The 24,523-nt window shown below is 31.4% G+C and overlaps 3 protein-coding genes and 1 pseudogene across 3 annotated transcripts; 1 reads left to right on the forward strand and 3 right to left on the reverse strand.

Moving 5' to 3' along the window:
* Positions 1-2,164: 2,164 nt before the first annotated feature.
* LOC125826407 (50S ribosomal protein L19-2, chloroplastic-like) lies at positions 2,165-5,686 on the reverse strand. The gene is made up of 5 exons (XM_049505728.1): positions 5,548-5,686; positions 5,164-5,466; positions 4,791-4,877; positions 4,562-4,695; positions 2,165-2,419 (listed from the first exon to the last, which is right to left on the reverse strand). Exons 1-5 carry the CDS (start codon positions 5,569-5,571, stop codon positions 2,311-2,313), a joined length of 657 nt encoding a protein of 218 aa, XP_049361685.1. The 5' UTR covers positions 5,572-5,686; the 3' UTR covers positions 2,165-2,310.
* Positions 5,687-13,260: 7,574 nt separating this feature from the next.
* On the forward strand, positions 13,261-14,103 carry LOC125826409 (lysine-rich arabinogalactan protein 19). The gene has a single exon (XM_049505730.1). It carries the CDS (start codon positions 13,402-13,404, stop codon positions 13,861-13,863), a length of 462 nt encoding a protein of 153 aa, XP_049361687.1. The 5' UTR covers positions 13,261-13,401; the 3' UTR covers positions 13,864-14,103.
* Positions 14,104-19,401: 5,298 nt separating this feature from the next.
* LOC125826684 (uncharacterized) lies at positions 19,402-20,912 on the reverse strand (annotated as a pseudogene).
* A 1,942-nt stretch (positions 20,913-22,854) lies between these two features.
* Positions 22,855-24,439, reverse strand: LOC125826387 (uncharacterized). The gene is made up of 2 exons (XM_049505697.1): positions 23,924-24,439; positions 22,855-23,496 (listed from the first exon to the last, which is right to left on the reverse strand). The coding sequence occupies exons 1-2, from the start codon at positions 24,413-24,415 to the stop codon at positions 22,855-22,857; spliced, it is 1,134 nt and encodes a 377-aa protein (XP_049361654.1). The 5' UTR covers positions 24,416-24,439.
* Between the last annotated feature and the right edge of the window lie 84 nt (positions 24,440-24,523).

Here is a 24,523-nt window from a genome sequence, read left to right on the forward strand (position 1 = left end):
AAATAGTAATGCTGTATAGGAGATGAAACAAATACCTTTTCACCGGAAAGATCTGAGAGTAGCTTTACGGAGAGCTCCGAGAGAATGAAGAGGAAAAAAGTGAATATCTTAGTTATGAAGGTCTGTTATAGAGAGGTATGAAATGAGAATACTAATGATGGAGGTGGTGGAAATGATGGCACGACACATGGCTGAACTGTGAGGAAGCTGACGTCCGATTCTAAAGTGAATGTTACCACACTACTTGCTTTTCTTTTTATTTTTAAAAAAACGCAAATATGTCATCGAATTTTGATACTAGGCTCGTTTATGTCCGTCGATAAAAATTTAATTCATTAGTTGAAAATATTGAGGTTTTAGGTTCAAAATTCAGCGATAGCAAAGAAATATTAGGTAATTTTTTTTATCCGTCTTAGCTTTAGTATCTGGTGAGATGTGGTTGGTTAGGAATATAGATTCTGAGACCCCTACTCTTGAGTCCGCTCTGATTGTAAAGGAGTGATCGTTCCGATATTTCTTTTGAAAGGGAAATAGACTGTTGTATGACCAAAAGTTGATCTGGATACCACAATCATTAAAAAATAAAATAGTTTGGATTTTGCAAAAGATCATTTTATTCATGATTAATTATAATTCGGTCACATCATTAATTAAAAAAAAAGCTTAAATATATTATTGAACTTTGAGAAAAAAATTATACATTTTTTAAAAAAAGGTTTGACTTATTTATATCAAAATTTTAAGTATTTGAGCTTTTTCTACAGTATTATTTATATCAAAATAACTCAGCAAATGCTTCTTTTTTTTCTTTTCTTGTTAGATTTTCGAGAGGTTTATTAAATGGCTCTGAGCTACACCATTTATTGTTTTACGATTGGATGCTCAAAAAATTTCAATGGGATATCAAACGTAACGTAACGTAGCTATATATTTCCGTTTCAGAATTTGTGTTGAGCGAGATGAAAATTTAGCTTCAAAATTCAAAAGTTATGTTATAAAAGATATGATTCAATTTATATAATTTATGTAGTGTATTATACAATTCATGTAACATGTTAGATAACTTGATTCCTGATATATTTATGTTGAGCGAAATTAGGTCATAAATCATATATAAAGATATTATGATCCGCAACTTTTTGTTAAATAAGCCGTAAAAAAAAAAAAATTACTTCTATTATATTAAAAGACAAAAATAAAAGATTTCCAAAAACTAAAATAGTTCAGATATTGTCAACGTATTTTCTCAAAAAAATCAAATCTATATAATACCTTAATAAGTTGGGTATCTCAAAAGGAATTTTTTATTACACACTGTTTTTTAATATTGCTTTGTGGGACACAAGAAAATTCCTTTTTTAAAATTTATTCACTCATTAGATATATGGGAAGCATCTACTCTAGTTTTTTTTTGTTCGTATTACCTAATGTAGACTTTTATTAATGTATAAATAACTAAAATTAGTTGAACATATATGTAAACAACCGACAGTGTATATTATTGGATATATAATGAGGCAAGTCGTGCCATTTATTCTAATCTCAATTAAAATTTTAACATTTGTTAGAAATAGAATTATACCGATATTAAATAATGTTGGTTGATTAATAAAATAAACATGTATTTAAAGTACATAGAAAATGATATTAAATCAATTTTTCAATGTCAAAGATTCTTTTTATGGAGAAAGAGTTTGAAGAGAAATCATTTATTGTCTTAACGAGGAAATTTCTTAACATGATATTAGAGTTAGACTCACTCTAATTCTTAATTTATTCGATGTTAAACCTCCATCTTATAATGTTCATACTTCAATCATCGTGTCTGAGTATATAGGGATATGAATCTCACATCGGTAGTTACATGGTTATATGATTTTTAACAATAGATCACCTGATAAGTTAGGTCCAACGTCCATTTTAGAATAACATACCTTATTCGCGGGCGGACCCACATAGAGTCCGCCGGGTGCCCGAACACCCATTAACCTCGTCTCGAAATATATCTATCTGTACAAACAACCTTTTAACTCCACCACTTTCAAAACACTCACAACCTTAAAATCCTAGATCCATCACTGACCTTTAACTGAAAGAGTAGTTGAATACATCATCACGTGCATTATGAGGCAAAACTAAGCACAAATTGAACAGCAGACTGAAATGACTACACAAAAAGAATGAATAACAACCTATTAAGCAATGTCAGATGTAAATTACACTTCCAAAACTGAATTGCCAAAAAGAAAAGGTACAAAAATTGTCAAGGAAAAGGACAGTTGAAAGAGGCCAACTATAAGGACTGGGCTCTCATTTGAAAGTGGAGAGCCTTGGGAGCTTGTCGCGCAAATAGTACAATCTTGCTCGCCTGACTTTTCGGTGCTTAACTACTTTGAGCTCCTTGATATTTGGTGAATACCTGTCATCAAAAGCAAAAGGAGAATGATAACATAAGGTTTCATTTTAGTATCCAACTTTCGTGCACCTCAACTAATTCCACGAGATACATGTCACTTCACACCAGCAACATATGGAAAGAATACAAGGATTTATCCATGCACATTTAAATGAAGAAAGTTCTTCCTTTTATCCGTGATTCTGATGGAACAAATTTGACATAAAACTATGGAGCAACTCTATAGGAAGTCGAGATTACATTTCTAAACGATACTTGACATTCAAATTATATTTCCAAGCTTTAAAAGGAGACAGGAACGAAGATGTCCAGTGTACGAGCAACTCAAAAGGAAGTCAAGATTACATTTCTAGATGATACTTGAAATTCAAATTATGTTTCCAGGTTTTAAAAGGAGACAAGAACGAAGATGTCCAGTGTAAGAGCAACTCACTGAGATAAGACGAATAGGGAGGTTGTTTTCAAAGTTGTGTTCTGTTCCAGAGATCCTTTTTCACTTTTTAAAGTTAAATCACATATCCCCTAACTTTTAGCAAGTTGCGGCTTTGTTCCCTAAACAACTTGATCTGTGTCAGTAATTCAAAATGATCCTCCCACTACTTCTCCAATCTTTTCACTTGGAGCACAGTGGCAGCCATGATCAAAATACCCCAAGGGAAAAAAAATGAAAACAAAAATAGGTCTTTCTTGTCGAGGGGAAGTGTTTTGAACTACTATATGTCTATATCAGATGGGAAACAAGAATGATCAGAAGTACAAAGACCGAATTCTTCCAATATTTCAACAAAAGGTCTAACACCATTCGTCAATTCTACTTCATCATATCACCAGTAACTTGCATGTCTGGCTAATGACGAGAAAGGCAGACAGCGAACAAGAAACAGAATATTTATGGTGAATAAGTGCTGTGGGACAAAGAAGACTTGCCAAATACCGATTTGCCAGTCCACTTAGTTAATTGGTGTTTGTTTTAGTTCAGGAATAGCCAGAATTAAAAGGGCATACAGGTTCTTGAGTTGATATTGTGTGAGGACAAGAAACGTGCAGGTCTTCAAGAGTTTTCTGACATCGAATAGCTTTCTGAGGATGCTAATAGTCAAATAAGATGGTTTTATATGCAGTAACTTTTTTTTCTTATTTATGAGGTGAGTGGGTTATCGTTAAACGCATCCAGGGAATCAAAAGTTCCAAAAGAAAAGAAACTGTTAGCTCAAAAACATAAATCTAAGGAGCTTAAAAAATCCAAAAAGAGATCTAAGTTATTTCCAGGGGAAAGGTTAGACCATCTAAGAAGGCTAACCAAACAACTAGCCCTGAGAGAGCATATATGAGTTGAAATCCCATCAAAACATCTCCTGTAATACAGGCAGGAACCATGATCCAGATTTTCCTGATGGGTTTTTCAACTTTCCTAGAGCTCCAACTAGGACAAGAGAAGATTTTGTTGGTACAGAAGGGATACAGAGAACGAAAAATAGGCCAAAGTCCCCTAAACTGACTACAGATCACTCAAGCTCTCTACAATTCCCTAACGAACACTAATATTTTTCTCTTCACCACACCCTATGCCGTAGCCAAGGGACAAGCAAGTAGGCTACACACCAACCAAGTGGGTGGCCACATAAATTTGCGTGTTTAGATAATCGGTCAAATTTGTTCAGGTATTTCCTGTTAAACTAAAACAGATTTAAGATCAGTTTGACATCTGATTTTCACACCCAAGGAATTGCATCAATCATGAGTGCTGCCACATCTCATATACGTCTTTTCTATGTTGATAATGAGTTGACATACTAAGGAATAAAAGTAGGAATACATAAAAGTATTTAACAGTAAGAGGATGTTCAAGTAAAAAACTATAGATAGAATAGGGCAAGGTATTCAAATAGCTATCTTCGACTTTAAGGCTCGTGTTGCTAAGTTTCAAACACATTTCCTAAAACTAGCAGACAGTTCAGAATCTTTTTGCTGGTTGACTATGAGACACTGTGAATGTCACTTTGAGCTGCAAGCATATCATATCTTAGTAGTGCTATATCGTATACCTCTACCTCATTCTTTTTTGAAACAGGTACTATATGCATGAAGAAAATCATAGACAACCTTGCAAAGCCAACACTTTGAAGTACAGAAAGTATGACTTACACTGGGAACACTATTTCAACTCCAACACCAGCAATAATCCTCCGAATGCGAATTGTCGTGTGGATACCAGCATTTTGTTTTGAAATGACTATACCTTTGTAAATAGACAATCTCTTCCTATTCTCTGGTACTTCCTACAAATTCATAGACATCCTTCAAATTAAACTTTTGGCGGTGCAATCTACCTCAACCAATTAAACCAAACAACCAACATACAGATACTACTTACCAATTTGATCTCAACAACATCACCAGTCCTAATGTCTGGTGTAGGCCTCACAGTATCTGATGCCTCAATTGCTTGCTTGTTCAATATCTACTCCCAAATTAGTGCAACATTCATCAAATTAGCACAAAATTATGTTTCCCAGACTTCAGTATACATTTTTTCATGCAAAATTCAAAAACTCTACACAATTCAATTCGTTATATCCATTTCTTTGTTCTCAAACCTATCAAACAACATACCCAGTGTAATCCCACTAGTGGGGGTGGACCCAGACCTTATCCCTAGTAGAGAGGCCGTTTCTGAAAAACCCTCGGCTCAATAACAAAGTCAATTAATCAATTACAAAAGAAAATACTGGGTTTAGACAAATTACCCCCATTATATCTCCGAGCTTAGCCCTCGGCTTAAATGGTGGTCTTTCCTCTGTTGCAACTGCAGCTTCAGCTTCAACCTCAGTTTCTGCGGGGGCCTCTGTCTCAGTAGCTTCCGGTTCCCCTTGAGAATCAGCTTCAGCTCTAACAACAAAAGAACGACTTCCCCACTTTGAACTTAACAACCGAGAAGCAGAAAACAAGGACACATTCAACTGAGAAGGTTTTCGAGAGACGCAGGCAGAAAATGCCAGCTTCTGTGGAGTAGTACATCTTGTGGGGTTTCTTGGAACCACAAATAAAGCCTGTAAATTCAATAAAGCACAAATTTTTAACACAATTCAAGAGTCTAGGTAAGTGAAAATTTGGGAAGTAAAGAAGCAGACCTGAGGCAGAACAATGGAACCCATTTTGGGTATGAACAGTGGAAATTTAGGGTTCTTTTTTGTTAAGAGTTAAGAAATGAAGGAAGAAGAATTCATGGAAATCAAGAAGACTTGTTGCAGGAAGGAGTAAGCCTTATCCTATTAACGATGTTTGCTGCAGAATAGCGTTTGCTTATATGGGTATTCGGGTCGGGTCATCATATCCATTCAGATTGGTATTCGGGTCGGATCATTGAATCCATTCATATTAGGCTTCATGGGTCGGGTGCTATTTAACATTTAGCTAAATTGAGCCTAATTTTAAATCTTTATTGCCAAAATCAAAACTCAAAGATTTAGTATGTTAGGTCAAATTTTAGAAGTGAATGTTTCGAAGTTTGAAATGGGACCTACATGTTTGAGGCTTTATATTGTGGCGGTTAAATTTCGTGCATGTGAAGTTTGAACGATTAAAACCTCAAATTTTAAGTTTGAATGCGTCTTAACTTTTAAACAGTACCCTTAAAATTGGCTATCTTCGTACAATGAAATAATTACATGATTCGTTCTTCAAATGAGTTAGTCTTTAATTTTTATTCTTTAAATTGATTGTTGTTCAAACTATGAATATAGAGATCAAGTTTAAGAGTGTGATTTGTTACTCCGAAAAAATTAATATTTGTCTTAATAGACAAAATTTAAAGATCAGCACAAAATATAGGGACAAAAGTTCAAATGACAACAGTGCCATTTTCTACTTTGACAAGCCCAAAACGCTAAGGCCCTGGCGACCTCCTTATGTCTCTTGCAATTGGGCCCTTAGTAACAAATGCCCAGTGTACGAATTGGTTTGGTTGGATCATTCCTTTTGCCACAAATCACAATAATTAGCTATCGATTCCACATTGGAGCCCTGATTGAATTCGAATCGCGCATTGTGAGGCTCATTCAGGGGTGACGCTCCCAACCGTACAAATTCAAGCACATTACAAGTTAATAAACTTAAAAGTGTAAGATTTGGGTCCTGTGAAACAAAAAAAAAATCAGCCAACGAAGAATTAGCTTTGTTCACAGAGAGTGTAATATTCTCAAATTAATTAGTTCTAACATATTACACTCTATAATAAAATTTATTTTCATTTTAAAATCTTAGAAACCGCTACATAAATGATGCAACAGACACACAATAGAGGGGCAGGGGTAAAACTAGGGGTGTCAAAATGCGCCCAAATGGTTGCGCTCAAGATAATTTGAATTGGGTTCAATCTCAACTCATTCAAGTTTTAACACATTTTAAAAAAATCTTCAGTTGAGCCCAATTTAATTTCCAATTTCAACCAATTATACGAATCTTTATTTGAATTAGTGTAATGTATATTCTCATATTAAAGGTATGAATTACGATCTATTTTACATTTTCTAGAATTTTTATATCCATGTTTTCCTCTACAACCGATCTTCCTCAACAAATTCATGTTTTTCTCTCAAAAACCATGATTCAAGTAAATTAGGTTAAGGCAAGTATGAGTTCAATCTTTTTTTCATCGGGTTAGGATCGATAGTCGTTTGACTTGAGGAAAATGGAATACGGGTGACTCTCCGTCTAAGTGGTTAATCTGACGAAAGCTCATAGTCGCTGAGAGGAAGAAAAACTTATTCCATCATTTTTGGGGGAAACTGAACTCAAGTGAAGTTAATCTGAGTGTGCATTGCACCTTTGCTACCGGGCATTGTCCTTTCACAAATATTCAAGCAATTCACCTTTTATTCTTACCGAGTTTTGTATATAAGATCTATCATCACGTCTTTGATGGGATTCTATTTCATTCCACTTCTTGGGGGTTGGAATTGGTATTTTCGGCCAATGCATGATAATCCGTAAAAAGTTGAAGAAATTGAAAACAACAAGAGTATCGCAGCTCCCGGATCCAGAGATCCCTATTCTCGAATTTGTAACTTATTTTTGTTATTTTCTTGAGTTGAAATTCAAATGGTAATTATAAAAGTTAAATCTATGTTAAAAATATTGAGATTAAGTGGGTCAAATTGGGTCGGTCATGACCCAACCCAATTTTTAGCCCATTTGAGCTCAAAGTAAATTTGGGTGGGTCATGACCCAACCCAGCCTCTATTTCAATCCATTTTAATATCTCAAATTTTAACCCAACCCGCACATTTGACACCCCAAGGTAAAACAAATATCAAAACATAACGAAGGGTAAAAATAAGCTCTCGTCAGATTAAGTATTAACCACTTAGACGAATTGAAAATGACTCTAAAGAATACGAGGGACTCTCCGTCTAAGTGGTTAATCTATGGGAGCTCAAAGTCGCTAAGAGGAAGAAAAACTTATTTCATCATTTTTCAAGGTAAACCGGACACAAGTGAAGTTAAACCGAGTTTGCATTGCACCTTTGCTACCGAGCATTGTCCTTTCGCAAATATTCAAGCAATTCACCTTTTATTCTTACTGAGTTTTGTATATATGATCTATCATCAAAAACAAATTCTACTTCATTCTCGCCTCTTGGGGGCTGGAATTAGCATTTTCGGCCAAGGCAGGATAATTCGTAAAAAAATGAAGAAATTGAGAATAACTAAAGTGTTGCAGTCCCCGGATTCAGAGACCCTTATTCTCGAATTTGTAACTTATATTTGTTATTTTCTTGAGTTGAAATTCAAATTATGGTCATTAAAGTTAAATAACAATATGTTAAAATTATTGAGATTAAGCGGGTCATGATCCAACCCAATTTTTAGACTATTTGAGCTCAACCCATATCTCTAATTTTAACCCAACACGCCTATTTGACACCCATAGGTAAAATAGATCTCAAAACTTAACGAAGGATAAAAATAATTTATTTTCAAAGGTATTTTTGACTTTTTTTGAATTTTAATTTTCTTTCGAGTCATTTTCTATCCAACCCAACTCCGTTTAATTTGTCATATTCGATAGACATTTTAAAATATTGTATTATGTGGGGCATGTATAGGCTGTTTTTATTGAAAAACTTTTCGTCTAGGCACAAATGAGAATTGACACCAAATCTTTCCTATGATTTATTCCTCTGATTATAATGGGAAAATGACCTAGTCTTTAACCTTCTCTATACTCAGCAGTCGATCGAATTCATCTCAATTCAATATTTTTGAATACATAATAAAAAAAAAGAAGTTAAATGTCAGTTAAAAACTTTAAAGATAGAAATTAAATAATTAAATTACCATTTTGAATTCACGTCTATTATCTTTTGAAACGTGCCTTATTTTCCTGCCATCATCTTTGGTTTCTTTTTTTAAAACTAAAACTACTTCTTATATTATTGATCTTTGATCAAAACTCGATATAGATATCAAATACTAATAGATACCTTTAGCATTGATTATCCAAGAAATGTACACAAGTTTTATTAAGTTTATATATTTTCCTGATTATTCAGTAATAATATTATATAATTATTCTAATTGTAAGTTTGTTTGTTAATTTAATCGAATATTTCTAGAAATTGAAATCGAAAATAAGATATATATATATATATATATATATATATATATATAAAGAGAGGATCATAGTAGATCTATGATTAGCCTTCGATCAGAATGGTCATGTCGAAGAACTTGATTCATGCAGAGAAAGAAATTTAGGATAGGAGACAGATGAAAGCAACACGAACCGTAAGATTGAATAAATTGAAATTGAATTCATAATACTGAAAAATAAAATAAAAAATCGAAAAGTTTCCCTTTCTTCCCACCTAGCTACAACTCATATATGGAGTATATGGACCAGAAAAAAGGAAAAAAAAACATTGAAACTTGTGAAACTGACAAAATTGAAAGTTATAAATAGCTATATTAGTATGATAATATTATCTCCGTTGGAAAACAATTTTCTAGTAGTAGACATATTTTTACTTAATTAATTTGATTTATACTAGTTTTCGAGCTGAGGATCTATAGAAAATAATTTTTTTAATGTCTCATAAAAATAAGGATAAAATTTACGTAATTTTTATCTTTATTAAATTATACACCAAATATATTATTATCGTTGATTTGTTGTTTGTAACTTTTACTAACGTTGCATTATATTTCGCAAGAAAAGATCGACCAGAAGAAAAAATATTTGTCTGTATTAGGGTATTGCATTGATGCTATCCTTTTCTTATCTCTGTCATGCCACATGAACAGCTAAGAATTGTTTTTTCTTATTTTAAAAAAAATAAATTGACCATAATTGAATTAATTTGTGTGATCTTAGATATAATTCGTCCACAACCTTTATTTTTCACTAGTACATTTTTGATGTAGACATCGAATACTAGTAAGTATTTATTGAAAAATAGAAAAGATATGTTTATTCTTCTTTTAACAGCTAAGAAATTAGAAAAAAGATGGCTATACATAATTAAACGACTACTAATGGCCTCAAAATTTTGCCATTAATATTTCATAGTCCCACATAATTCAGCTATTCTATCTTCTTCTTAATTGATCTTCTAGAAAGTTCTAAGATATCAAAATGCCAACTATCAGACACAGGCCACTTTGCTATGGCACTTGACACTTGACATTTTGAAAAGTAGTATAATCGTACTGAAGTCAGAAGTTTTACTGAGGGCCTGTTTGAAAAGTAACTCTGGTAATTAGATTTGGTGTAATTAGGTGTAATTATAGTGTCTGTTCTGTTTGGTTGGACAGATAATTACTTGGTCAACAGGTAATTGGTGTAATTGGCAGGGCTAATTACACTCTCCAATTCACAGGGAGAGAATGTGAATTGCTCATAATTGCATAGTAATTACCTGCCAATTACTTTTTAATTTCTTCTTTTTATTTTTTTGTTTTAATTTTTTTTCTATTATTTTAAGTTCTTTTTTTATTTCTATTATTCTAAAAAAATTTATAAGTTTATTTTATATTTTACATCATTGTATCTCATTTTCAACCTTACTTCACGTGATTCTATGCAATTTTTTCGTATTATCTATTTCTTTATGCCATGCTTATTTTCTCATTAGCAAAATTTTATTAGTATTTTAATTTTTAAATTAAAATAGAATTATTGTTAAGTAAGGTTATAGACTTACGTTTTCTTTTTTAATAAAAATAAAAATAAATCATATTTATGTATGCTATGTTGAAATTTGCGATAAGAGTATATTGTTAAATTTTTTGTTTTGAAGTTATAACTTATGTTAAATTTTCAGTTTCATTTGTTTTAGTAATATTGAATTCATATTACAAGTCATTTTTTAATTAGACTTGATAGATTATTTTTTTGTCAAACATTTTAATAATTTATGATATTTTATTTATATATTAATATTTTTATCAAACATGCATTTCACGATGTTCGTAGAAACTTCATACTTTTAGTTTTCATGATCAATTCAGTTGAAATATATTAATTTGAAAAAATATAAATCAATTATGTTTTCATAATATTAGTTAAGAACATATGTTTATTAATTAATATATTTTCAAAAAATAATATATATCTTAAATATATAATTTAATATCATTTATAAAGTTTCTTATTTGTCTAGTATAAATTTTAAATAATTAATTTTTATTTTTAAAATTTAATAGTATAATTTTATGATTACAAGTGTGCATCTAAACAGAACATTCAGTATAATTTATTGGTAAGGAGGTTCGCAAATATTAAAGGTGGATTTACGATCTATAATTTATTGTTCATGTGTATTATTCATGGTCTCTCCATCAAATTAGGTATTTCAATTTATGTACATATTTTCAAGAATTAACTTTCTCCTTTTGAGTCAAGGGTCTATCGAAGATAACTTTTCTATCCACAAAGGTAAGAATAAAGTATGTTATCTGTATACATCTTAACTTCTTCAAATCTTACTTATAAGAATTACAGTTGTTTATATGTTGTTGTTGTATAGCTTAGAATGGTTCTATTAATATTATTTGTTGACACTCATATTTCAAAAGAATAAATAATGCACTTGATTACGTTGTTGAGTTATTTATCTATTGACGGAACAATGATCAATTCCCTCTTTATACTTTTTTCCTTAGTTCTTTAATGATTCAATATCTTAAAAATTTTAGATTCGCCTCGCCACAAAAATCACAATAATATGTTCTCATTCTCTCTCTCAGGGAATAGTTGAAATGCTTGTACTGATATTTGGTTATTGTTCTAAGTCAACTAGTCAATGAATGAAATGCAAATTAAAGCCTGGTATATTATTGGTCTTTTGTCCTTGTGAAAAAATAAATAAATCAATTCCTAATTTGCGCCTGCATTACGCACTAAAGAAGTGTTTTTTTGGAATATTTTCACACTGATTTTGACACTTATATTTGGTAACATCAATTTATGTAGATTTAATTTTGTCCAATTAATAAATTGACTTTTTTCTTTAAATATTATTATTATTGTTATTTTGGTGTTAGGACCATCTCCTCTTGCCGCAAACGCGACGATTATTCTCACATGTTGGCCACAGCTAGCCCACAAGAGAACAAAAACTTAGACCAGTTCGAGTTCGTTCGACACACGTTATTAACTTGATCATAATTTTTTCAAATTCAAATATTTTCAAGGAGGAGGGATTTATATTTTGAACACACGTTTGAATTATAACTACGCCTTATGCTCAAATAACTAGCTAGGGTTAGTTATTAGTATTTATTATATATTTTTTCCGACCTATTTCGCTCTTATTAAAAAATTCTTTACCATATCTATCGACTTATTACATGAACATCCTTACAAACAGACTAAATATTTAAATAGCTCTAAACAAAAAAAATAATATAATGAATTTAATGCAAGTGCATGTGCATTGTGGAGACATGCCATAATTCCATCATGAATGATGTCAAAATTCATATGGTAGAATTTGTTCTGATGTAAATTATTCTATTTGGATCATATATGCTCCAATTAATGGTCTTGTGAAAACTCATGAGGTCCTCAACCTCAACCACTTGTTTGCCAAGTCTTGGGACCCTCATATATATTACATGCAAAACCTTGTATTTTTTTGAATTGCACATAGCTATATATGATACATGTACCAAGGGTAATAATGATACTGTTAATTTGTGCGACACACTTTTTTTTAGTGTCTTTTAAAAGAATGTTAACTTTTTATATTGAATTTTAGAATTTTCATTTTATCCTTATTGAGATATCTGATTTTTAGTCACACAAATATCAAATGCTTATTTTAGATCATAAATTTTAAAAATATTTTTTTTCTTCTAAAAACGCTCTTTGTATCCAATCAAACGATATCATATAAATTGAAACAAGAGGAATTAGTCTTTCTACTGTACCATCAAAGGTACGTAGGGGCCGAGCTATCCTTATTCAATGGGGTCAATTGGCATTCCTATCATCCATGAAAAATTATATATATACTTATATAGATAAGTCAAAAGAATACTATACATTGGATTCCCTTGATATATTGTAGATGCATATTTTTTATATTTTGACTCTTGTTAGTAAAAAAATTAATTCCGTCTTTAAACTAGATATGTAGTAAAATTATAGGATTCCTTCGATCCTAAGCAAGACTCTCGAATTCAAGTCCTGAAAGTGAATAATCTCTCAATAAGAAGCGCATTAGTCATTGACTTTTTATTGAATCTACTCAATGTGAATTTGAATTAATCAGACCGACTAAATTCCAATTATAAGATGCCTCAAGGAAGAAAAAATCGAAGTCTTTCTACTATACCTTGTCTATATATCAGCATAGTCCTCAAACCTTTACAATACCTACAGAATACAAACTTCCTCAAAAGACAACCTTTGTGTGTGCACTCTCTTCAAGAATTCTCTCATTCCTAAACAAAACATCCTAAGAGAGTCATCAATAATCATGGCTCTCTTACATCCTATGATAATTTTCTCTCTTTTTCTTACATTTATAGCCCTTTCTGCTGCCCAATCCCCCATGATGGCCCCATCAATGCCACCATCCACCATGTCAATGCCACCTACTACTTCCACCACCACTCCTCCACCAATGTCCACCATGTCACCGCCACCATCCGCCATGTCACCACCACCACCACCACCACCATCCACCATGTCACCTCCTCCAATGAGCCCAATGGCACCATCCATGAGCCCAATGACGCCAACCATGAGCCCAATGGACTCACCACCGCCCCCTGCAGGCCCTGGTATGGCCCCTTCTATGAGTACGCCAATGCCTGCACCAGGACCTATGGGTGGTGAGCCAATGGCTCCTCCAGCTCCATCTAGTGGATTTGTTCATGGAAGTAGCATCAGCATGGCCATGGTAGCAATTCTTGGAAGTGTAGCACTTTTTTTCTAAAAAATTGAATTTGGTCATTTTATTTAATTTGCTTTCACTATTGTTGTAGATTACAAATAATTTACTTTTATTTGTTGTACTGTTTTACTTTCAATTTCTTCTATTGTTCTTCTTTTCTTTCTTTCTTATTTTTGTCTCATTGTATTGTTGATTTTGTGTGGAAGGATAAGGAATTTGAAGAGGTCTGATTGGAGATTTATTAAATGTTACATTCTCTATATGTAACATTTTCACACTTTTAGCTTAATAAGACAATATTCTCAGTTTTCTTTCCATTTAAGTTAAATTTCTACTTCAATGCAACTTGTTCTTTTCATTTGAATTTCCAAGTTATAAGATATTTAATTTGGAGTTTTAAGTTATATATACCAGTACTGTAGGAACTTTATTTACTATTACGTTAGGAAGTCATTCAAAAAATATCTACATGTAAGTTTTTTTGAAATTATGAAACTTGTAATTTTGAAAAAAGATTAGTTACCTACTATAACAGGTAAAAATGAGCTGATAGTATAAAATTTTGTTGTAATAATAGTGTATATAACTTAAACTCTTTAATTTGAGACTAGATGTGATGCATTTAGTTTCCTAATCTAGAGGAGATAAGGGTTTAGTTAGATAATGTCTTCTTCTTTTTTGGCAAAGATGGCTAAGTACTAATTAACAATCTTTTATGAGTTGACAATGAAAAAGGAAATTTGGGGAATAAAAGATAAGCAATTGGTGGTGGAATGATGATGAGGAGGAAGAAAAGGTTGGTTTGCTAGCTGGAAGAATAAAGCATTTTATTTTGATTACTATCTTTTGAGCTATGGGGTAAGATTGGTGTGGATGACAATTGATGAATTTATTTAGAAAGAGGAAGTATATATCTATTTGGCACATCTTATGTGTGTCAAAAGTAGAATGGTACTATTTTTGTGGATGCACACAAGCATGGGTAATTGGTTGTTGAGAGTGGGGCTAAGCAACAACAAAGGGACATAAACAAGATTGTGACTTGCACATGGAATGTTAATGCCCTTCTCCCCACTACTTTGGCAAATACTAGCCTAATGACTAGTACTATAATCAAGGGCGGGTCCAATATTTAAACTTGATAATTCGATCTTTAATGAATTCATAAATGCAGTCACGATTTGATACTTATAGATTCAAGGGTTCTAGTTCTTTAAGTTATTGAGTCCTAAATCAATAATTTTATACATATTTAATAAACTTCTTAAGACAAATTCAATATTTTAATCAAAGTTGATGAATTCAGTTGATACATAACCAATACATTGACTCCGCTCCTGAATGAACCCCTTTTTTACAATATATATAAAGTCAATTTTTTTTTGTATGTACAATAGCTAATGAACTTCTTTGATGAAAATTGTCTTCACCACCATTGTGTTTGAGATTGGGAGTTCATAATCTAATATTTGTTGAAAGTTTGTAGGTTCTAATCATATTATAGTTTTTTAAAGCTACAACTTAAACTAGGGCATTGCCTAGATGGAATATTGAGAAATATTCCATTTTCAATTAATTAGGGGTTATTTGTTTGGTGGATGAGTCATTAAATAAAAGTAGATGTAGTTAGTGTTCTCTATGTTTCTCATGTCTTACATCTTAAAATTTAATCAAGTCATGTGGAGCCTTATATTTCAATGAGTAAGCACTTTGAACTAGGATTTAAAACAAAATTAATCACACAAGAGAACATAAAGTGTGACTTTTTGCCTTTAAAATTTTGTAGGTTATAAGCATTGGATTCCATCTCAAAACCTAAAGGATCATATTTATGATCAGAATCAACAAAAAAAAAAAGCTTTTGTTATCTTTTGCTTTTTTTTTTAAATCCTCAAAAGGCTATATAAGAAAGTTGTCATATGTCCTTTTCAACACCATGAAATTATAATTTGTATAACCCAAGAACATGTCAGATTGTAATTGGAGAATAAATACATCACTTACCCTAATAAAGACCTACCAATTAAAGACAACTTCGTACTTTAAAACTTTTTTAAAGACAACATTATTTGAGTGTAACATTAATAAACTATTTTGACTTTTTATCCTCTTTCTCTTTTCAAATAATTGTTTTCATCAAACTATATTATTTATCGGGGTTAAATGATAACATACGTTAAGACATATGTTATGCATAATTATTGAATTGATGTAAATATCAAATGTGTGAGTGGAGGGGGGAATACAGTGAGATTCGAATCCCTGTTAAAATAAAGGTGTACTGAATAACTCTCTGACTAAATACAAGATGGGGTATTGTTATTTGTTAAGTAATAGAGGTAAACAATTACCAACTGATCTACTAAGATTTCCCCGAATTCTTGTGGTCATTTTTTTTTATGTCGACCTTTTCTATAAGATAAAATTCCAAAGAATTATCAACAAGCTCTCAATGAAATAAAAAAGATGATCGAATCAATACAGAAGCATTACAAGTGGTGGTGGACAAGAATGTCAGCTTAAATAATGTGAAAAATATTGGTGAGTATCCGATACCTCATAATTAAATCGGTCCATGCAAAGTAAGTTTTATGATAAATAACAGATGAATATTTTTTACTATCCCTCGTTGATTTTAAAAGATGGCAGGATCATATTAGCCTATTGTTGATTAAAGGAAAACTTTGACATATAACATTTTTAGGATCGTTAGTGAAGTTTATCTATTATGATGATTTGTCATATGAAATAACTAAACTTATTTATTACTCCCTAAATCCCAATCCATGTAGTTCTAAACTAAACTTGCAGCATTTTTTTTCAACTAGATATGACTTGGGAAATCAATGTATTTTGTTTATATGAATGGTCATTATTTTTTGTGTTTACATATAATTTTGGTGATTAAGTCATCAGATTCATATATACATGTGTATACATATTTGATATACAATGTATAAGAGGTATTACTCATAAGGTACATGTTGATTGGTAATCATTGATCTGTTTGCATCTAATGAATTAGTATACATTTGTTTATATTAGTATCTTTATCATCTAATAATTTTGTATATATTTGTATCCATTAATCCATTTTCACTTAATAAAAGATCCAATACTACTGCAATAATAGAAAATTTTAACTAAATACATGCGAATTATACTTGATACACACTATATGCATGTATCTAGTGTGATTCACATGTATCTGGAATACGAGACACATAAGTGAGATTTGTCTATATATTTTAGATACATGCGAATCACGCTAGAGATACATACTTTGTACATGTAACTAGTGTGATTCACATGTGTCTGGGATACCAGATATACAAGCAAAATATGAGAGTGGCAAGCGAGATGGGAGGGAGGCGAGGGAGACAAACGAGATTTGTTTGTATATCTCAGATACATGTGAATCCACTTGAGTACAGTGTATCTAGAACAAATTACACCTAATTTTGACCTCATGTATTACGAGATACATGTATCTAGACACACCAAATTCTGGTAAGATACATATTATTACAAATTAGTGTGTATCTAATTAATTAGCTCCTAAACTAGTGAAATTTCTAGAAGTTACCCGACAAAATTACCCAAATTTGCGCTGGATTTTAAATGCCTATGTAGTGTCATTATTTTAAAGGAAAAATTACCTAAATACACATCTTATTTTACTATATTTTTTAAAATTCCCTAGCATTTAAAAAAAATTCAAAAATCCCCTCTTGGATACATCCCTCCCCTCTCCGATACATTCCTCCCCTATATATTCGGATGTCCTATCCCCTCTCTGATACATCACTCTACCCTCGGATACATCCCTCCCCTATGTAGCTGGATGTCTATTGATGTATTCGGAAGTCCAGTGATATATCCAGAATCCATAAATTTTAAGAGATTCTTGTAATTTGAAAAAGCGTAGAGAAATAATGTAACTAGTTCTTAACACTGAAATTTAGATGATTTATACTAAGGCTTTGCTGAATTGAACTTGGGTAAAAACTTGTCAAATTTACGTATGACTTATATGAGCGTTTGTCCAGTAGACTAGAAAGTGGGTCAGGAAAGGACATTGGGCCTGGATAAGTCCAAATTAAATGGGTCGATATGTAAGTGTAACTATATATTCATTCCCGTGATATACACTCGTTGAAGAAGAAACTATTTAATTCTAATTTTCCACTTGACGTATTTAAGAGCTTGAGATAACCTTAATCAAAGGAGGAGGAAGACACGGAAATAACCCTAAATCGAGGAAGAGGAAGAGGAATACACTCGTTGAGCTTGTTTTGTTTATGATAAATCTTTTTAATTCTAACTCGCATTATATTTAAAAGTAAAGTATTTCGATCGTTCGATCTTGATGTTGATAGTGAAAAACTCAACACAACAACTCAACACAACCATCACATCAATTAGTCACTTTTAAAGTACCATTGTGCAACCTAATTTAATTTGTAGTAGTACTATTTAATTGATAACTTAGATGTATGTTGTATCGCAAATTTATCCAACTTAAACAACTTGTAACACACACAAATAATTAATTATTAGGATAGCTGACCTAATTTATTAACTTTTCCCTTCTTTGATCAGTACTACACACCAGATAGCCAAATCAAAATGTTGTTGATTCTTTTGTATTTATTTATGGTAAAAGTGCACAAGAAAATGATTTTAGATATAATGGACGAGAACACATTAGAATTATATTTTTTTTCTCAAGTTTTACATTTTAACTATCTATTTTTTTTTACTTGAATGTACTATTAACAGCTATGTATTAAAACACACTTCAATTATCAGTTATTCATTTTTCCTATCTGAACGATGATTAAAGTTTAGGTAGAAAAAATAAACAAATGATAACTAAGGTGTGTTTCGGGACAATCGGTCACAACTCACAAGCTATTATATGGACCTATTCAAACATAAAATAAACCTCAAAACCACAAATGCAACCAAAATAGTGCGACTGACTATGTAGTATTATTTTATCCCACATTTGGTTAGAGGTATTAGATAGTGCTTAAATTATTTATCCCACCATTTTTAATATAATGATGAAAAAAGTTATCCCATTTACATGGATAATTTATCCTGAATAATTCCCAAAATATTTTGTTCCAAACTAAACGACCCTAAATCAACAAAAGAAATTCTACTTTCAACCGACATGACAATCAAATTAATGCAAAATCACCAACAAAAGAACTAAAAAATAAAGTCATATGCCCCCCCCCCCCCCCCCCCCCCCAAACCTCCCCAAAACATAAAACAAATAGAATGAAACCTTAGAAGACCTATATTATAAGAGCACATGCATGTCAATACGACAATAAATATTAGACTAAAACAACTTATATTCACACTTTACAACATAGTGAAAGAGAAATCAAGATATTTCTAAAATTGCGTTCATAATAAATCATATATTGGGTTGATATAAAGGAAAATCAAAAACAAAGCAAGCATACAATTTACAATATTCATTCTTTTCTCGATATGCTGAGATCTGCAGGTTTGATTAATTCAGATTCGTGTCGAGTAATCCAGCAAAAGAGTAAAACACCCTCTATGGAAAGATTTAATCTCTCATTGTAACTATAACATTATTTTCAGAGCCACTTTCATCACCAAGAGATGGAGTAATCAACACAAGATCTTCATTTCCTGGATTAATTATCCAACATGAAAAATGGACAGCCTTATTTTCTTCATTAAACCTTATATTATCAGCTAATCCCAAATCATCCCAACAATTAGCTGAAATTAATCCATTTTTAATTGAACCAAATGGATTAATCCCTTCTCTAGTAAATGTTTCCACATTAACATCCTCTGAGGTTTCTCTAACAAACAAACACAATTTTGTAGACAAATTCTTACCAAATTTGTTCTCTACCTCTTCAACACATTTTTCTACAAGATTATTCTTGTGGATATCATCACTTAAATTCAAGAATTTCAAGAGTAATTTAAAAATAAACGTATCTTTAACATGGTAATTACTTGTGTTTGAGCTCGAATATAAAGTTGGTGAACACCCTTTTTTCCTAAGATTTGGTAGGAAAAATGTCGGAATTTTAGTTGCATCTGCCTCTGATACCATATTGACGTGAATTTTGGACCATCTATTCCAAAAACTAGTTATGGAATAAGGATCTTCTAGAAAAAGGCTAGAACTTATCTCAATCGAGTATCTTCCACACTTGAAATTTGTCACCTGAAAAAAAAAAGTATGATCTTCTATATATGAGCCTTGGAATTTATAACAAAATCTCAAAAAGTCATTAAAAGTTAAGACCATACAAATATTTCAAAGAATATGGTAATGTTTTTTCTAATAACTCACAAAAAATTTCACCTTCTACACTCAAACTTCTATAACATACTTGGTTTAAAAAAAATTCGACTGCTCTGACTGTTATAGTATACCTATTATAACATTTGATATTTGAATATATTTGGTTGTTATAGGTTCCAACGCAATCAGGTAAACCAAAAAAATGAGATGAGTCTAATTTTGATAACATGTTTTTTTTTTTTTAAAGTGAATTTTAAGTCTTACTCAATCGAAAGTTAGCTCCTGACGTGAAAATTGAGACCAAATAAAAAAGTGGTGAATATTGAGTGTTTGGCTCATGAATATCATCCCAAAAGACAAGCTGACCTTCTACATTTTTCTTTTCCTTAAGATGAATAAAATCATCAAAATTCATTGGCATTTCAGCTTCAATCAATCTAACACCAGAATCATTTGACACAATTTCAAACTCCCCATAATTATTATCATTTTCTCCTATACTTCTAAGTCTACCAGCAAGTAATGGTTTTTCAACAAGTGCCTTTCCTAGTGACTCCTTAATCTATCCAGCGACAATCCATCCTGAATCCGTCTCTGACGCCTTGTTATAGCAAAACACCATGTGAAAACGCCTTTGAAAATTGCCTGAGCCAGAATTTTCACCAATGAGAACTCGCCGCGATATCCTTGGATCAGTTTGCTTCATTGGCGCCACTGTTTGGATTGCTTCAATTTGCAAGTTGGAGACAAAATTATGTGCCACTCCAATATTTGCCATGTTGAAAATTAATGTAAGCAAAATGTTTTTAGTTCAAAAGATTATTTTAAGAAATGTATTTGAAAAGCGAAAACTAATTAAGAAAATATTTGTTGGAGAATTGATAAACTTGGCAGCCATTCTTTTACACCCTTCTTGCCACTTGTCCTCTTCTTGATACTTGTCTTCTTATGGAATTTTGCATGAAAACCAACTTGCTGATTTTGTATCCTCTATAAGATAGAGAAGACTTGTTTAATCCTGAAACATATTTCACATCGCTGAAATAGTTTTTTAAGATAGTGTTTATCACGATTCAAATATTAATTTTATGTACTATTATTATATACCATCATAGTAATATTTATCTTATTTTCAGGACTACTTTTTTACTAAATAATAAAGTTATCTATTATTATTATTGTGAAATATTTTAATTATTTCCCCAACAATTAAAAGAATTAAATGTATCTTATAAGTAATTGTGCATTACTAGGCATTATATAGATAAAGAAAGAATGCATTATAGAATTGATGAAATCAATGTAATCAAAAATTGGTTGATGCAACTAACTTTCATTAAAGATTAGACCAAAAAAAAGAAACTTTCATTAAAGGATTGTACTGGAAACTTAATAAAGGACATTTTCCTAACATGTTTGGTTATCAGAACACAAACAACTTTACCTTCCATCTAATTGTATGCTTCCTCCGATCCAATCCGTCCACTTTTACTTATCCATTATACAAAAAAATATATTTTTACAATATATCAAGTGAAAAACATATCATTATTTTAAATTTTATCCTTAGCATTAATTATTACCTATTCCACAAATTATTTTCCAAGACCTAAGATTAAACACCAATTAATATAAATATTGTGATAAAATACTCATATCAATCATTATATTTTAAGGGACGTGCAAAATCTAAACATGACAAGTAAAATTGAATAATTTATACCATAATAATTAATCCGAAAATATTTTATTCCAAACCAAACAACCCTAAATCAACAAAAAATTCTACTTTCAACTGCCACAATCAAATAAATGCAAAATCACCTACAAAAGAACTAAAAAATAAAGTCATATGTCCCCCCCCCCCCCTCCCCACCCCAAACCCCCCAAAACATAAAACAAATAAAATGAAACCTTAGAAGACCTATATTATAAGAAATGGACCACAAAAAAGAGCACATGCATGTCAATACAACAATAAATATTTGACTAAAACAACGTACACATAGAGTAACACAAGTAGCAACGAAATCACATACATGAAATCAACACTCTAAAATAGTAAAATTAGTTAATTATACTGACTATTAGGTGATAGTTCAGATAGAAATTCAAACTTTCAATAGTTCAAGTATGAATCTTACAAAATTGGAATAATTTTATGTATGTTTTTTTTTTTTCTAATCTTTTAACTCTTTTATAAATTCGTTAAGTTTCATCGAAGATTTACAAATATTTACTAGTAATGGCCCCTCTTTCTAAAAACATTTCTAAACAAGCCCTCAAGCAAAGTTTTTAAAAAAGAGCTTTGATAACAAAACTTCTTGGTCGGAACCTAATATACTTTACTATTTATTCCTTATTGAGTCTATTTAACACGAATTCAAATTAGTAATAATAATCGAACTAGTGTAGTTCAAGTATTAGATGATTAAACAGAAAATTAAAGAAATTATATTCACACTTCACAACGTAACATAGTGAAAGAGAAATCAAGATATTTCTAAAATTGCATTCATAATAAATCATACCATAACAATACTTTCATATCTTGGGATGATATAAAGGACAATAAAAAACAAAGCAAGCATACAATTTACAATATTAAATCTTTTCTCGATAAGCTGAAATATGTAGGCTTGATCAGATTCGTGTCGAGTAATCCAACAGATTCGTGTCGAGTAATCCAACAAAAGAGTAAAATGCGCTCTATGGAAAGATTAATCTCTCATTATAACTATAACATTCTTTTCAGAGCCACTTTCATCATCAAGAGATGGAGTAATCAACACAAGATCTTCATTTCCTGGATTAATTATCCAACATGAAAAATGGATAGCCTTATTTTCTTCATTAAACCTTATATTATCAGCTAAGCCCAAATCATCAGAATAATTAGCTGAAATTAATCCATTTTTAATAGAACCAAATGGATTAGTCCCTTCTCTAGAAAATGTTTCCACATTAACATCCTCTGAGGTTTCTCTAACAAACAAACACAATTTTGTAGACAAATTCTTACCAAATTTATTCTCTACCTCTTCAACACATTTTTCTACAAGATTATTCTTGTGGAAATCATCACTTAAATTCAAGAATTTCAAGGGTAATTTAAAAATTAACATGTCGTTAACATGGTAATTACTTGTGTTTGAGCTCGAATATAAAGTTGGTGAACACCCTTTTTTCCTAAGATTTGGTAGAAAAAATGTCGGAATTTTAGGTGCATCTGCCTCTAATAATACCATGTTGACGTGAATTTTTGACCATCTATTCAAGAAGCTAGTCATGGAATCAGGATCTTCTAGAAAAAGGCTACAACTTATCCCAATTGAGTATCTTCCACACTTGAAATTTGTCACCTGAAAAAAAATCATTTATTAAAGATCTTCTAGCCCTTGGAATTTATAACAAAATCTCAAAAAACCATTAAAAGTTAAAACCATACAAATATTTCAAAGAATATGGTAGATGTATACGTTTTTGCTAATAACTCACAAAATTTTTCACCTTTGAATAGAATGTTCTACACTCAAAACTTCTATAACATGCTTGGTGTCGAATTTTTTCGACTGCTATAGTGACTGAGTATTATAGTATACTTATTATAACATTTGATATTTGAATATATTTGGTTGTTATAGGTTCCAATATCAGGTAAACCATAAAATGAGATGAGTCTGATTTTAATGGCATGATTTTTTTAAAAAAAAAATTTAAGCCTGATTCAACTCAAAGTTAGCTCATGACGTGAAAATTGAGACCGAATAAAAAAGTGGTGTGGCTAACTTGGACATAAAAAAGTGGTGAATATTGAGTGTTTGGCTCATGAATATCATCCCAAAAGACAAGTTGGCCTTCTACATTTTTCTTTTCCTTAAGATGAATAAAATCATCAAAATTCATTGGCATTTCAGCTTCAATCAATCTAACACCAAAATCATTTGACACAATTTCAAACTCCCCATAATTAGTATTATTTTCTCCTATACTTCTAAGTCTACCAGCAAGTAATGGTTTTTCAACAAGTGCTTTTCCTAGTGACTCCTTAATCCATCCAGCGACCATCCATCCTGAATCCGTCTCTGACGCCTTATTATAGCAAAAGACCATGTGGAAACGCCTTTGAAAATTGTCAGAGCCAGAATTTTCACCAATGAGAACTCGCCGCGATATCCTTGGATCAGTTTGCTTCATTGGCATCACTGTTTGGATTGCTTCAATTTGCAAGTTGGAGAGAAAATCATGTGCCACTCCAATATTTTCATTGCAATATGCCATGTTGAAATTTATAAGAATTAAATGTATGTTATAAGTTGTGTGACATTACTAGGCATTATATAGATATAGAAAGAATGCACTATAGAATTGATGAAATCAATGTAATAA

Source organism: Solanum verrucosum, unplaced genomic scaffold (genome assembly GCF_900185275.1).
Source record: "Solanum verrucosum unplaced genomic scaffold, falcon-dt-bn FXZP01000060.1, whole genome shotgun sequence".
Lineage (NCBI taxonomy): Eukaryota > Viridiplantae > Streptophyta > Magnoliopsida > Solanales > Solanaceae > Solanum > Solanum verrucosum.